The 16,666-nt window shown below is 42.1% G+C and overlaps 1 protein-coding gene across 1 annotated transcript in view; it reads right to left on the bottom strand.

The window, feature by feature from the left end:
- The window catches only part of dlg3 (discs, large homolog 3), a 304,684-nt gene that overhangs the window by 259,464 nt on the left and 28,554 nt on the right, over positions 1-16,666 (bottom strand). Inside the window, 1 exon segment of the mRNA XM_084332164.1 lies at positions 8,774-8,859. Within this exon segment, the coding sequence (XP_084188290.1) occupies positions 8,774-8,859 (86 nt within the window).

Consider the following 16,666-nt stretch of genomic DNA (forward strand, 5'->3'; position numbering starts at 1 on the left):
ATAATAATAATAATAATAATAATAATAATAATAAAATAGTGGTTTTCTAGAACTCAGTCGCTTTAGACTCTGGGGCGGGGGTAGTGAGACAAGCAACAGATAAACATAACACAATCACATAAGGATGGATTGGGGGCTAGGAGAATGCAATGGAGAAGAGCTGGGTCTTGAGGCGGGATTGGAGAACTGTGAGGGACTCTGGGGGAGAAGCTGCAAAGGTTGGACTTGGGGGTGGACAGAAGGGAGGCTGAGGTGGATCTGAGGGACAGAGAGGGTTGGTGAAGGGCTTTGTAGGTGAAGACCAGTATTTTGTAGTTGATCCGGTGGGAGACAGGAAGCCAATGGAGGTATTTTAGGACCGGGATGGCAATGCGTGCAACGACCAGGACGGGAATTGGCTAAATTAGGGGATACAAATATATATACTGTATATATATATATATATATATTTTATGAATCGATAATTAATCGCTAATTCAAATGAAGATCGATTCAGAATTTTTTAACCCAGCCCTATCATTATCAGTATTATGATAATCAGTATATAAGATTAGTGTATCAATATCAAAGGTGGAAAGGCTTGAGAGATTGGTTAATTTGTATATTTAGTTAATTCGTACATTAGGAATGGCTAGGAGTTCCTCAGTATCGTAATAGTGTGGTATTGTATGGGAAAGGCATTCTTCAGCTACTAGTAATTAGTCTAACAGAGGAATTAGTTGCGAAAGTGAGAACAGAGTTGTTATCAGGGAGCAAAGATACATTAGTTAGTAACTTGGTCCCAAATTCAACTAGAGGTAGGAAATGGAACCCAAGACATGCAGTACAGGAGGTAGAGGCAGCTCTTAGGCATACAGACATTAGTCCTCATTCTAATTTTTTTTTTTTACATACAACTTTTACATACGTAAAAGTTACCCAGGAATTCCTTCGTAACTTGATTTACGTACGTATTTGGCATTCTCAAACGGCTTCGTATTGTAAATTCGTTGTAGGATTTATGTAGGATTTACGAACTCAAAAAGGCAGTCGTAAATCGGACAGACTGGTGTGCGCCCGTGTTTTCAACAGCTTTCATTGGGTCATTGGGGATTGCTGACATTGGGCCTCATTCAACAATACTCTTATTATTTTTCTTATATTCTTGCTTAACCTGTCTGTTAAGATAACAATAAGAAAAGCCACCGCCACATTCATCAAGCCTTTCTTAACGTCCAAATCTGTGCTTACCCAGGTGTCTTGCATGATGAATCCCACTCATTCTTAAACTCAAATGCACGTTCACGCTCAATCATTTGCATACAGACAGACACACCCACAATGTCCTTATAAGGCTAATGAAGTTGTGTGTAAAACAGCTGTGGTTCGGCATCTGATCCCTGTCTGATACTGTGTTCGAGCCAATGGATAAACCATGACACTCCCCCGAATAAAAGTTGTTTCAAACTAAAATGGCTGGATGTCATTTTGCCATTTTGCTGAGTGTGAGTCTTTCACCTTTTAAATATCTAGCTTTGGCATGGATTGATTGTTTAGATTGATTGATTGAAAACTGTATTAACAGATTGCAGAATGGGTACGATACAGTACGGCTCAATACAAACAACTGCTAAGAGGATGCAAACCAGAAAAATACTTTCGTCTTGTTTACATCAGGGTCCCCCATTTTCAATTCATCAAGACATTTATGATGATTGTGTAAGAAACAAAAAGATCATAAAAAAATATATATACATCCGATATATACATATATAGATCGCTAGCATGGCTAACAAATGCAAATATATTGTAGTCTGCCCCGTCGTTCTGACCAGGATTACGCTCCTTTTTCCAACTTGATGCGCGCGCACACAGAGTCTGACGAATACAGCGAACAGGTCTAGTCTATTGTAGTGCAATGTTCTAACTTTTGACTAATAAATATCAAAGAAAGTAATATTGTGTGTTTCCTTTACTAAAACAGGTAGATTTGATTTACCATGCTGTGACATTGTGATAGACTGCCTGGCAGAGGCACCTGACAGGAAGATGCCCCAGATTGCACCCAAATGACTGCATGGAAAAAGACTTTACAAAAAACTAAAAACCTCAGCTAGGCCATGAGGCCCAAATAGAAAATGTATACTGCCCCAGCAGAAAGACGACAAAGAAACAGCCCAGATGAGAATTCAGCAGAACTGAAAAACTTAGCTGGGAACACGACTCAAAGTTTGGCTAACACTTCCTGCTAGCACGCACTCTGCCTTCAGCAACATCAGGACAAAATGTCTCCGTTTTGAAGAGGTTTAATACTAGCCCTGTAGTAATGTAATAATTTCCCAATATTCGATAATTTTGTTCGATAATAAGTAAAACATTTAATATAATCAAATAAAACCCAATACACAACACACACACACACACACAATTCAATATGAATTGAAAATGGGGGACCCTGATGTAAACAAGACAAATGTCTTTCTCTGGTCTGCATCCCCTTAACAATTTTGTGTATTGAGCCATACTGTATTGTACCCATTCTGCAATCTGTTAAATAAAGTTTTCATTCATTCATTCATTCACACACACTGACAGTGTTAATACATGGGTATTAAAGTCACGTGTTGCCAGTTCTGCCAGTCCATGTGATCTCACATCTTGAATTTTCAACACAACACTGCCTTCTGTCATCTACAGACATTCTCAGATGTGGTAATGGTTCATGCAAGTATGTCATACGTCAGTTGTGGGCTACATCACTAGTGGTGATGACAGAGCCTACAGGGAACTGGTAGCAGAGTCTGTAGAGTGGAGTTAGTGAGGAGTGAACTGTTTACAGATTAACATCACTAAGACCAACAAACTTTTAGTAAACTTCAGAAGGAAAAATTATATAATGTTGCCTTCTTTAAAGGCACCATTTGTAAGTGATATTTGTCTAAATGACATGCACATTTATTCTATGTATTCCCTCATGAATTTATTTAAGATCAATGTTAATATTATAATTATAATATTAATTCTTAAGCCTATAAAATGCTTTTAAAAATCTCTCAGTCCAAGCAGCTCTGTCATTAAATGGTAATGCACAGCATATCCATCTCCGGCAAACCCATAATCACCACAGACTCCTTCAAATTTCTTGGCACCCACATAAGCAACAACCTCAAATGGAAAACCAGCACAGACCACATCCACAAAAAAGCCAATCAAAGGCTCTTCTTCCTCCGCCAGCTCAAAAAATACAGAATCAGAAATAATCTCCTGCTCCGTTTTTACCAGGCCATCATTCAAAGCATCCTCACCTTCTCCATAACAGTTTGGTACAGCAGTCTGGACATTCATTCACAAACTGCAAAGAATAATCAATAAATCCTCCAAAATAATCCGCACCCCCCTCCCATCACTCAAATCACTCCACCGCCAAAGTACAATAAGAAGAGCAAGAAAAATGATCTCTGACCCCACTCACCCAGCACACCATATCTTCCAGCTGCTGGTGATCTTTGTAATTATGTATCTATGTATTTAACTGCATGTAGTATGTATGTATTGTAACTGATGTTATATGTTCTATGTTGGAACAATGCTGTAACTGCACTGAAAACAAATTCCACCAGCCTGGCTGGGTGGTCATTAAAGAATCGAATCTAATCATCAACCTTTATTTATTCTCAAGATTACAATTGAGGTCACCCTCATTTTCAATGTCGTCGAGACTTTACAGACATTTCAATTCACACATTTCTACAATATAACAATAATAAATATTAATAACTATCTATATAGTACTCTTCACACATGGACCACAGTCCAGAGTGCACCACAGCAAGTATATAAGGAACATAGGCATAATATCAGCACACAAATTGACAAAATAAAAATGGCATACATTTCAGACAAAAGAATAGGTATAAAAGACAATAAAAGTAGTGCAATGTAAACATGCAGACTTAAGAATAGGCATAAAATAAGTACAATAGTACAATGTCGCTTGAAGGCATGTGAATCAGTCAGATCTATAGAAAGTAACGTGTGAAGTCCAAAATAGTTGTGCATCATGTCGACATGAGCGCCTACTCACTCAGTGCCATGTTTGTTCAGGGAAAGACAACATTTAAAGTTTTTATTATATATTATTTTATATCATTTATATTATTTGAAGAACTCGTGTTGGTACTCTGTATCGGCAACTACTCAAATGTGAGTACTTGTACTTGGTCTGATAAAACGTGGTATTTTTGGCGATTAAATGGCACTCATAACACAACCACAATCAAATGAGAAATTGTCTGAACGATCAATCACTTTCGGCCACTAGATGGAGCTTCATTGAAAATACTTCCAGTACTAGCTACACACTTCACTGAAGTTTTCTCTAAGATGTTTCTAACTGAATATTATGTGCATTTAAAAATTATGAATTGAACCCTTGCACTGAAATCCATAAGACCGTTTTGATGTTTTTTTGGACAGCCCATGTATTTGCAGTTGTTAAATCAATCCAAATCACTTGGAGTGTGAATGTGATATATCACCAGTAAGTACTCAGCCGCTACTGTCTTGAACTATGAATGAACACAATAATCTTAACTTACCATTCTTAGATAATGAAATCATTGTTCGTCTGAAAACATTGAATGGAGTTACAGTACTGTATATGGTTCTTTGTCTGAGGTACTCAATTGTGACATGGGGGTTGAGTAACCAATGCCGAAAAGTCAGTTTTGAAAGTGAACTATTCCTTTAAGTCAGACTTTTTTACTTAAGTTGAAATGAGAATCAGGCCCTGAATTAAATCCATTCCTGTCTCTACCACATACAGTGCCCTCCATACTCTTTGGGATAGTGCAGTTTTTATTCTTTTGGCTCTATACTTTTGGCTCTATACTATAAAATACAGATTTGTAGCTTTTGTTAAAGGGTATTTGTATACGTAATGGATTGACAATTCAAAGGTTTTTAACACGATGCAGTCCCCCTATTTCAAGGCACCTAGAAAGATGATTATGTAAAATAGGTTTAGTATTTGGTTGCATAACCTTTGCATGCCATGACTTCCTGATGTCTGTGACTAGGGCTGTGCAATATGGACAAAATCTTTTGTCACAATATGGGGAATTTCATATCTCAATAACGATATATATCATGATATAGTATGTTTTCTGTAAATTTAATAAAACATTTGTCTATACAAAATAACCACACGTGCACACTGCACACACAGAAAACATCTCTCACTTCAACATCTCTTTCTACTGCAGCTTTCAATTATCTTGTGCAAAACTTCACGGATTTGATTTCAGAGTATGTATGATGAATTAGCAATAATCCACTTCATAAAGTCAAATTGGATGCAACCGAATAATACAACGGCTTGAGGCGAGGGAACACGGATGACTGACAAGCTTTTAAAAGCGAAAGTAAATAGAAACACAAGGTACAACTGAAGGCTCCTCTTCCAATCATCAGCAGGTGGATATGATTTTTTTTTATAAACATGACAGGTGCAGATAATGCTCTGTGTGTTTGCTTGAAAAATCAAGACTCTTATGATTTCTATCACAGCTCAGCTGTTCTGTTCTATCAGAGTGTTGCGGGGAGTTTAATTTTCAGTCAACCTGAAAATGAAATACATTCCCAATAATGTAATTACATTATCCTTAACATTTGTAATACAATACCATTCAAGGCATTTCATTACATTATTGGTTAAGTTATTACATTATTGGGTTTTATAAAATGTTTCAATTAAGTTAAGTCCGGAGTTATTACATTATTGTGTGCTACAGGCTCTGCTGCATCAAGGGTGATCTGACTGCAATCATTGTAACATAAAATAGTGGACATCGATATGACAGCGGTAAAAAGTGGCACCTTCTTCTGCACTAGGTAAGGCATTCATTGTGCTGAAAACTCAGTAAATGTCCCATGCCTAGCCTACCGTTTTGTATGAAGTAAAGTTAGAGACTGTGTGCTCTGCTGTTATGCATGAAGCATAACGGGCTACCTAGATGAAGATATGTCCAGGCATGCAGCACCCACATTCGTAGTTTATCACATAATCCTTGCTGTAGGCTACCATATATTGCTATTAGCTTCAGGCCTACTTATGTCTTTGTGTGTGCAATATTGGAGAAAAAGTAGGCTAGTTAATTTAGGCAAAATACTGGTTGGCCTATATTGACACATTGGGTATTCTTTTCATTTGCTTTGGATTTTATGCAGGTGCCTGGGAAAGGATTGGGTTATAATTCAGGTTAGGTGATTTTATTGGCTTGGTCTGTTTTGTAAATTCAACGCATCTTTGAATATAGGTATATCTGTGTTATAACAAGTTTGTATTGGAGTGCTATGGGGCATTGAGCTCAATAAAATTATAAGGTAGCAGTCCAATCCGTGTATAATTTGATCATTTCATATCTGATTCAGAATCCAAAATAGAAAACCTGTTATTTCATTGTTCGTATACAAATCAGAAAAAAAAATTTTTGTTGTTTTGATTTTGTTCTGAATGAATAGAACATGAGAAAATGGGATATTTTGTTGTCTTAAATGTTGTCATTTAACATTTTAACATCAGCAAATGTCAAACTGAACACACTTTTATTGACCCCTCCTGACCGTCGGTTATGTTTGACCTGGACCGAATGAATGAATGAATGAATGAATGAATGAATGAATGAATGAATGAATGAATGAATGACAATTTTTATAAATTACCTCGTATATTGAACTGATCACAGCCCTTTCCAGTTCTGTATCCAAAACATTTGAGCCCAGCCACGCAATGTTCCAAAGCATTATTGAGCAAAAGCGGACTTATGACCACTTAATAATTATTTCATACAGACTAAAACACGGTAAGAAGCACACATTTAATATAAATGTACGACTTTGCTGCAGTCTCGTTCTGAGCGTGGGCCTCCAAACTGTTAACATATTGGGCATCTTGCAAACTCGCTCAAATCTTGATGAGCCATACGTTTTCATTTAACTATCAGCGGGAACAGGCCATCTGTACGCAACATTGTTGTGTCATGGAACATGGTTAGTCTACATTAATCAATACATCCACTCGCTCGCTGTGTGAACTCTGCGAACAATGATCTGCCTGTGTTCCGTCATGGGCTCAGTTTACCAAGATCCACTTGGAAAAAGACCTTCCCTTAGTGACCTTCTCACAGGCGCACGTGGGGAGAAACGTCTACCTACAGTAACTTCATGGTCACAACAAATCAGAAATGTTAAATGACTAAATCTAAGACAACAAAATATCCCATTTTCTAATGTTTGTTCTATTTTTAACTTCAGAACAAAATCAAAACAGCGTTGGTTTTCTGATTTTGGATTAGTAAACGAACAATCAAATAACAGGTTGTTATTTTGGTATTTCGGTTTTCTGGTTTCTGATTCAAAATCGGATGATAGAATGATACACGGATACAGTCCCTATAAAACAAGGCATTGGATTTGTTTCATCTCACAACTAGGGATGCACCGAACTGATATTGATATCGGATATCGGCCCCGATATGATTAAAATAGCTGGATCAGGTATCGGTAAAGAAATATATATATATATATATATATATCGGATCTTTTTTTTTTACAATAATATAATAAGAAATAAAATAAGAAATAACAATTCAGTACATTTATATCCATGTGTTAATTTGTTACATTTTGTTTCACTAAGTTAGGAAAGTAATGTTTTAAGTCAAGCCTGATGTTGCCTTGCACAAAATAATGATCCCAGTCTCTTCCACACAGTGAGGCATACAGTTTATTAATTGAACAATGGGTATCGGATCGGTACTCGGTATCGGCCGATACCCAAAGCCAGGTATCGGTATCGGGACTGAAAAAGTCGGATCGGTGCATCCCTACTCACAACACAAGGATTCAAAGTTCCCGATGACTGGTGGCCATTATTCAAACTCATTCACTCTCAGTAGTCAAATTAAATGAATGTGTGCTAAACTGTTTTTGGATGCGTGTGAGATTATGTGCAAAATAAATCAATCTGACAATCGAAATGAGATTTCATCTCAAAACCTACAGATTTATATGGCTCTTTGTATTAAGGATTAATTTGCATAAACCACACACACACACACACACACACACACACACACACACACACACACACACACACACACACACACACACACACACACACACACACACACACACACACACACACACACACACACACACACACACACACACACACACACACACACACACACACACACACACACACACACACACACACACACACACACACACACACACACACACACAGAAGGACTGGAGTGGTTCTCTGTTCCTGCACCCCTCTATAAATATTCCAAGTGACCATGTGCCTGCCAACACGTGTAATAATGAAAGGCCGGGGTGATTTCATCAGAGCAGCCCACTGATGAACACATGGCGGAAAAAAGCAGCACACGTAATGACTAATGCATCTGTGTTTGTCTGCCTTTCTTTCATCGTCCCTGTGTGTCCCTTGCTCCAACTTTCTCTCCCCGAGAGCCCACTACCCTTCCTCACTCTGCCTTTCTCTCTCTCTGTTTTAAAATAAAATCATGGACTGCACTTACCATAATGTTTTCATGTTCGTGTGAGATGGACGTTAATGAGACCATGTGTTTTGCTGCTGTGGGTTGCTGGCTGCTATGTAACCTGTGCCACGTGTAGCAAAACAAGCCGCTGTACATATGAAACCAACGCACACACAACATAAACAAACGCTGAGGCCACTTTCCAGGCACCAGGCTGTTCCTCTTACCTCCCATGCATCCTGTGTGCCTTCTTCTTTCACCAAGTTCTGTCCTGTGTTAAGCTGCAAGGTCACTTCATAACACTCTTGAATATCTGCAAGAAAATTTAAGAAATTGGTCTCAACCATTTTTTTTTCTTTGTATAATTGGTTTAATCTGATTCAAGATTCAATGCTTCATTGCCATATCGACATTTGTCTTGGTGAGCTTACCTAAACAAAATAGAAAAGGACAGAAATACAGAAAACCACTCACTCATAAAGTATATAATAATCATAAGCACATTAAAGGGGTAGTTTGAATTTTTTTACAATGATATACTTGTCAATAGTAGACGATGCAAAGCTTACTTATGGTGTTCTGGACGCGTGTAGCTTTTCTTCAACGCGTCCGTGTTTCCGGGTTCCCGTTTTGCGCTCTGATTTGCCAGGTCATGTGACATGTGCGCCAATCGTGGGACGGCAAGTTCTGCGCCTATTTCCGGGTCGAACAGCCTGCAAACTACCTAACGCCTAGTTTATCACTGGTTAAGCTTAGGCGACTCTTTCGAAGTTTGGAGTTTGGAATCAGGGCAGGCGTTCTATCGCCCTGCTCTAAGACAAACTCTAACCTTAACCAACTTCAAAAGAGCGCCTAAGCTTAACCAGTGTAGAAACTTGCGGTCCCACGATTGGGCGTACATGTCACATGACCTGGCCAATCAGAGACACGGAAACACAAACGCGTTGGAGAAAGGCTACAGGTGTTCTGGACGGGTTGCGTGAACATTAAAGGCAACCAACTTGTGTTCAGCTTTTCTCTGATTGGCCACGACCCCCCGCCCCCTTTTGCCGCGAGCGCGGCAGACGAGCGGCAGAGGTCCCAAATGAAATGAATGAAGCGCGGAGCTGTAATCTTTGTCCGAATCGAATCGCGCGAATACACAACGCATTTATCAAAACAACTACACGCTTCACTCGTCAGTGGAGGCTGCTGACTGATTAACTAGAAACTGTACATTGTAACGTTATATAATGTATAATGTTATTTCGCGAGGCTGGAGGCTGTGGAGGCTGCTGACTGATTAACTAGAAACTGTACATTGTAACGTTATATAATGTATAATGTTATTTCGCGAGGCTGCTGATTGATTAACTAGAAACTGCACATTGTGAAGCGCCAGCGGGGCGATGCGGTGGTTTCTCCCCGGCTTCCGTGCGCCGCCGCCGGCTTGACTCGGTCCAGCTCCAGCAGCAGCGGCCGTCTTCCGTTGTAGAAGCCCTTTCAATGACAGAGCTCTCATATTTTGCGAATACATAAACTATATCTTAAATTATGGCTATGTGTCTAATATGGCTGTCGCTTATCAATGACTTCGCAACAGCCATATTAGACACATAGCCATAATTTAAGATATAGTTTATGCATTCGCAAATATGAGAGCTCTGTCATTGAAGTGGGTGGTGGCAGCGTAACAGCGTTCACTTCACCCTGATGTAAAGTAGCGATTTTTATTGTTTTGTCATGACAAACCAATTACATAATCCAACATATGTGTAAAGAAACAACATATTCCAGTTAACGGTATATTTTTTTAATGATTCATTACGGTATAAATTAGGTTAACTGGAGCTGCGTATTGCTGGCTCTCATATTTGCGAATACAACAGCGTTCACCCTGATGTAAACAAAACAAGTCATTGCGACGGCCATATTAGACACATAGCCATAATTTAAGATATAGTTTATGCATTCACAAAATATGAGAGCTCTGTCATTGAAAGGGCTTCTACAACGGAAGACGGCCGCTGCCGCGGGCGGCGCAACAACACACAGAGCGGCAGCGCGGTCACGTGGCCGTGTGGCCAATCAGAGAAACGCTGAACGAAAGGCTGAACACAAGTTGGTTGCCTTTAATGTTCACGCGGACGGCTTCAGAGGGAACCAGAAAGCAAACAGAGTCACACAACTAAACAGTTTTAATCCACACCACAACATGCAGGCAAAAGGTTTACCCATTTCCAACACAAAACCACAGCCCCCCAGCATTTCCAATTCTGCCATCATTTGTTTCTTGAAAAAAGCTGGTTCACAGGTTTGATTGATTGATTGAAAACATTATTAACAGATTGCAGAATGGGTACAATACAGTACGGCTCAATACACAAAATTGTTAAGGGGATGCAGACCAGAGAAAGACTTTTGTCTTGTTTACATCAGGGTCCCCCATTTTCAATTCATAATGGCCGGTTCACAAGTAATGCTGCCTATCAGCCGTTTCAAAATGCTGGACGACCGTTGGAAATGAGTGACCCTTTTGCCTGCATGCTGTGATGTGGATCAAAACTTTTTGGGTTTTGTGACCCCTGAATTTCGTTTGCTGCTTGACCATGGGACTCTCTGTATGTAATTCTCTGTCCTGGCCCAGGTGGTGGTACATTGAACTTCCCACAGCTGAAACCTACTTGATCTTCTGCCGCAAAATAAAAACACACTTATTCGAACTGTATCTCATGTAATACCATTACTGTAGTACTCTTCTACTGCAAGCCATTCAAATTCACACAGCACCCGTGAGATGAGAACAAGTGCACCCAACTGAATTCCGAAGTTAGTCATGCGGGGCACGTAGTGTTAGTGAAAGTAAAATGCCCCAGTGGTTTTCAGAAGGCTGAGTTAGATATTATACACTTCACTCCAACAAAAATTCAATCTCCTTATGATCTGAAGAATCCATTACGAGGAAAACACTTAACCCTTTCACTACCACTACAGAAGGTTAACGTCGTGCATTTCAGTTTTGTCTCTTTTCCCTCCGTTTTTAGGCCATAACTCTTTCAATGGCTCTTTTCAATGGCACTGAACTCTCCACTCACAAGTATACATGAGCATGCACACACACACACACACACACACACACACACACACACACACACACACACACACACACACACACACACACACACACACACACACACACACACACACACACACAACACTCATGCTGCAACCGTTTTTTTTTTTTTTTAAATGTCACTTTAAATAATGGAAAAGTCACTTTAAAGGAAGGAGGTATTGTATAGTATAGTTTAGATACATTAAGTATAAAAATGACAGAGTTAAAATTGTAAATTGTATATTGTATAGTAGTGTAGGGGAGAACGGAGATAGTTGTCACACTTTTTACTCTAGTGTGAATTGCTCATCATTAAAACATCTTTCTTTTTTTTTTGATAATTTTGCACAAATCTTTCCAATATTCAAAATACATATTTCCACAGCATAATATGCAACATCCAAGATTCGTCTTTTTCTTTTTTGTAACAACAAACACATTAATAACTGACATGGAAATTAAAAAAGCACTTACCAAAAAAAAAACATTACTATACATTGTGCATATATATCCCTGATGCACATACGTTATATGTAGACCGATCTACCTGCAAGCAGGTATGTGCTGCATCTTCTATCGGGATGCCATCTTTCTCCATATTGCACGTGAGAGGATGCGTCTCAGATATATGTAGGTGTGCGTGAGAGCATGTATGAATGTGTGTCTCAGATATGTGTATGTGGGTACGTGTATCACGTAAGTATGTGTGTATGTCTCATACGTGTGTGTGTGTGCATCTCTCAGGTATGTGACTGTAATCCCACCTCTTGTGTGTGTCTCGTATCCATGTGTGTCTCTGCCCCCTGTGTGAGTGTGTATCTCAGGTATGTATATGCATGTGCGTCTCAGCATCAAAACATCTTTCAATAGTCATTCCTACATTAAATTGAAGCTTAAGATGTTGGCTTGAGGGGCGCCCCAGTGGCGAACCATATAGCGCGCTTAGCCGCGACACGGCCGACCCGGGTTCGACTCCCGAACCCGGCGTTATTTGCCGAATGTCTTCCCCCCACTCTGTCTCCCATTCCTCCTCTGTCTCTCCCTACTGGACTGCCCAGTAGAAATAAAGCGATAAAACGCCAAAAAATGTATCTTTAAAAAAAAAGATGTTGGCTTGAAATGTGTATCCCTCTCATTTTCCAACATATTGTAACAAAGAGTTAATCACCTATCAAAGACACTCTGACACATTGTGACAACCAACCCCATCATGGGGATGGTTGTCACCATGTGTTTTAATGGGAAAAATCTTAAAAAGAAGACAAGGCAGAACTAAATTTGAAGGTTTAATTGCATTGACAAGTTGACAAATACATAACTTAATGCATCTTAACATGAACATAAACAGGAAAACACATCTTTAGGCCATCCTATATAAAGAAATAAGAACACAATAAATCGGCCTAACAATAATAGCCTACACACATGTGACAACCAACCCCAAAGAAAATGTGACGACCAACCCCAACTGGAATGTCTTGATAGCATCAAGGCTAACAGCCATCTAACAACTAGTTAGCTAGCTAACAACAATCTAAACTATAGCTATCCCTTCACACTTTTTAAGGGTAATAATTGTTTCATTATAATTAAACCAATTGTGTAAAAGCCTAGAAGAAGAATACTGAGGAGCGGAATATTTACAAATGGACATGAAAAACACATAAAGTCCTCTGACCTCAAGTTCAGCTGTTTCACTCCAAAGATGACAATGTAGGTGAACTCTGACCCCAATTCTGGACATTTAAATACCAAAATATGGGAGACAGGACCCTCTGGTGGTGAAATATAATGAATGTGACAAACCTACCTGTTACAAAGGGTCAGATTAAACCGAATATATATATCTATTGCCTGAGATCCCATGTATAATATCTGCATATCGTTTGATATCCCCTGTATATTCCTTGTACAATATATACGGAATATCCCTTTACCTGGTAGCAGGACAGACCATAATATTCGTTCTCCTATTGGAAGCGACCCCTAGGCGCCAGCGCCATACCCCCCTCGAGCTGACTTGAAAGCTACCGCCAGGACTTGCCCAAACATGCCCGCTTTCGCCCAAGGCTACGAGACAGTGAGCAGGCTGGCACCATCGTTTACCCCCCGCACATATAAATATAGCGCGGCGAATACAAAACCCCCCTTGCAGTTCCTTTTCAGTTCGCCTTCAGTTCAGTCTGGTTCAGTTACCCAAGCAACGTCTCACCCACTACGCAACGTGGGCAGAGCAGGGCTCGCATCGCCCCAAGATAGTCTCGTGTTATCCTAAATACGTCTGTTTGTCGTATCGTTCTCTATTTCATTAGTAAACCTTCATTACGAGTCAAAGACCACGTGGAGTGAGTAATTGTGCGTCGACATAGAGCACTTATTGCCCGTGCTAATAGTATAGTAACGTCAAGTTTAACCGTGCACTACCGCACCGGAGAGGATATCTACACCGGAGCAGCAGCACCACGGGGGATTTACACCCCGCCCGCAGTGCCACTTCTCCGGCAAGGATTATTATTCTTCATTCTTCACTAAGCCGCTGGAAGCAGAGAACCGTCTACACCCACTGCTGTGGGACCCACGTGCCCGTGGGAACATCACTCAAGCCCGTCTCCGTCGTACCGGAGACCCCACGGCTTCCACCTTCATCTGCGCGGAGCGCACCCTGGGATTACCAGGCTGCTTTCCCCGCTGACGCAGGGAGTAAATACACCGTCTCCAGGTGTCTTGCTACAGCTCCGTGGACCATTGACATTCCTAGAGCTTTGCCCCCCTCTGCTGGCTTACAACCGGTAGTACACCCCTATCCCAGAGTACCAGAGATAATCCTTAACATTTACTATTGATTTGCCTATGCACATTCTATTTGCCTTATAAGCGCAATTGACCAAAGTAATGTAATATAATCCCCTTTATGTAATAAATATTGTAAACGAGTATTTTGTGTGGAAAACCGTGTTATTGTGGGAGTGTTCTAATCTAATAATACTTATGTACAGTATTGGCCAGGAGTACATAGACGGTAGTGATTTAATGATATCAGTACTTGATTAATACAGTCAGGGAATTGTACCCCTCAGTTACAATTGGTCCTTCGATAGCCGAGATAATAATTAGCGTAATATTAATATAATATTAATATTGACATGGCCGATGACGAACACTCCACAAACGGTTCTCCTAAGCTAGATCGCCCGCAGCGCAGACGGCAGCCACCTCCCTATCTAGAGGCATACTCTGTCAGTCCAATACCTAGCTTTAAAGGAACGGTAAACACGGTAAAAGTGGAAAGTAAAATTATGTCTGACCTTAACAACCAGGTTACCCCGACCACAGAGGCCCTAGTGGGTGCTAATGTAACTGACCAAGCTCACGGTGGGGACCAGGAGGGAACTGACACGACTTTACCCCCAGACAATACCGAAGAAATAGCCCCCGATCAGCCCCGGGAGGAAGACAACCCCAAAGAGACGCGCACCCAGGAGATGGATCTCCTCGGTACGCAACAGGCGAACGGGTCTCCAACCAGTACTGCCGGGAGCCGATCGCCCCGAACGGCGTCTTCCCCCAGCGAGGCGGACAAGATGCTGGCGCAAGCACTCATCGCCACCCTGGCAGCCTCCACCGAACGCGATCGACTTCAAGCGCAACAGACGTGCGAGCGCGAACATTACGCAGGTGAGCGAGAGCGCTTCCAGGCGCAACAAAGGAGCGAGGACGACCGAATAAGACTGGAGACCAGACGCCTCCAGACAGAAGAGAACATCGAGAGAAGCCGCGCCGACGTCACAAATGCACAACTCCACGCCGCCCATGCCAGCGCCAATGCCCAGCGCGACGTCGAGAGAAGCCGTGCCGACGTCGCAAATGCACAGCTCCACGCCACCCATGCCAGCGCCAATGCCCAGCGCGACGTCGCCAACGCACAGCGCGACGCTGCCCAGGCCAGCGCCAATGCGCAGCGCGACGCCGCCAATGCCCAGCGCGAAGCAGCGCGCGACGCAGCCCATGCCCGCCGCGAGGCAGAGCGCGACCGGCTGCAGGCGGAGCTGATGGACAAACTGGTTGCCATGGCGACACCCCCTCACTCCGCACGGAGCTCCCAGAGATCGTCGAGACATGGGTCTAGGACACATTCCCCTACCCGACGAAGCGACCCGGGACCCCGCCTACAGGAGGATCCTGTCCACGTCTCCAAACCCCCTCCCCAGCCGGTCCATACGAGACCTAGCAACCGGGGTACAGAACCGAACCACGCCGAGAGACTGAACAGTAGACTCCAGGTCCTAGCAGAGGAAGAGGAGGAGGAGGAAGAGGAGTGTCAAGCCGACCAGCAGCAACGTGCTCTGGCCCAGGAGGCCCAGTACAGCCCCGACCAGCAGCAACGTACTCAGGACCAGGAGGTCCAGTACAGCCCAGAAGTCAGCCCTGAGGCCCTGCGCTACAAACCCCCGACTCAACTCACGGGTGAGTTTGACGCACCGTCAGCCCCGAGGAACAGCACCTGGGTACCCGACCTTCGGTACCCACCAAGTACCAGCCCAAGACGACACGCAAGAGGAGACTCGCCTAGGAGGCCTCTCCCCCAACGCTCACCGATGTGCCAGTCATCCATGACATCATACATTGCCACGCCGTCATTTCCCGACTTCGCCTATGAGAGTCGAGCACAGTACACGGAGCTCCGGATGTGCTTAGAGACAATGATGGTGGATGTCGCTGGTGAACGCCACAAGTATGCAATATTACTGAAGCACCTGAAAGTACCGCGAGCGCACAATATAGCGCTGGCCTATGCCACCTCTTCGACACCATACACAGCGGCCCTAGCGGCGCTGGACCAGAGATATGGACGTATATGGGATTACGTAATAGAAGAGATAAGGCATATTGACCGCCTACCCCCAGCCACAGACAATCGCTCACTAGACGACCTGTCAATCAAAGTGCAGTCCCTGGTGGGGATGCTGGGAGCGCAACGGGAGAAGGGCAGGCATGAGCTATACGCCAACTCTAACGTTGAGAGGAT

This window comes from Notolepis coatsorum (genome assembly GCF_963971535.1).
Source record: "Notolepis coatsorum genome assembly, chromosome: 16".
NCBI lineage: Eukaryota > Metazoa > Chordata > Actinopteri > Aulopiformes > Paralepididae > Notolepis > Notolepis coatsorum.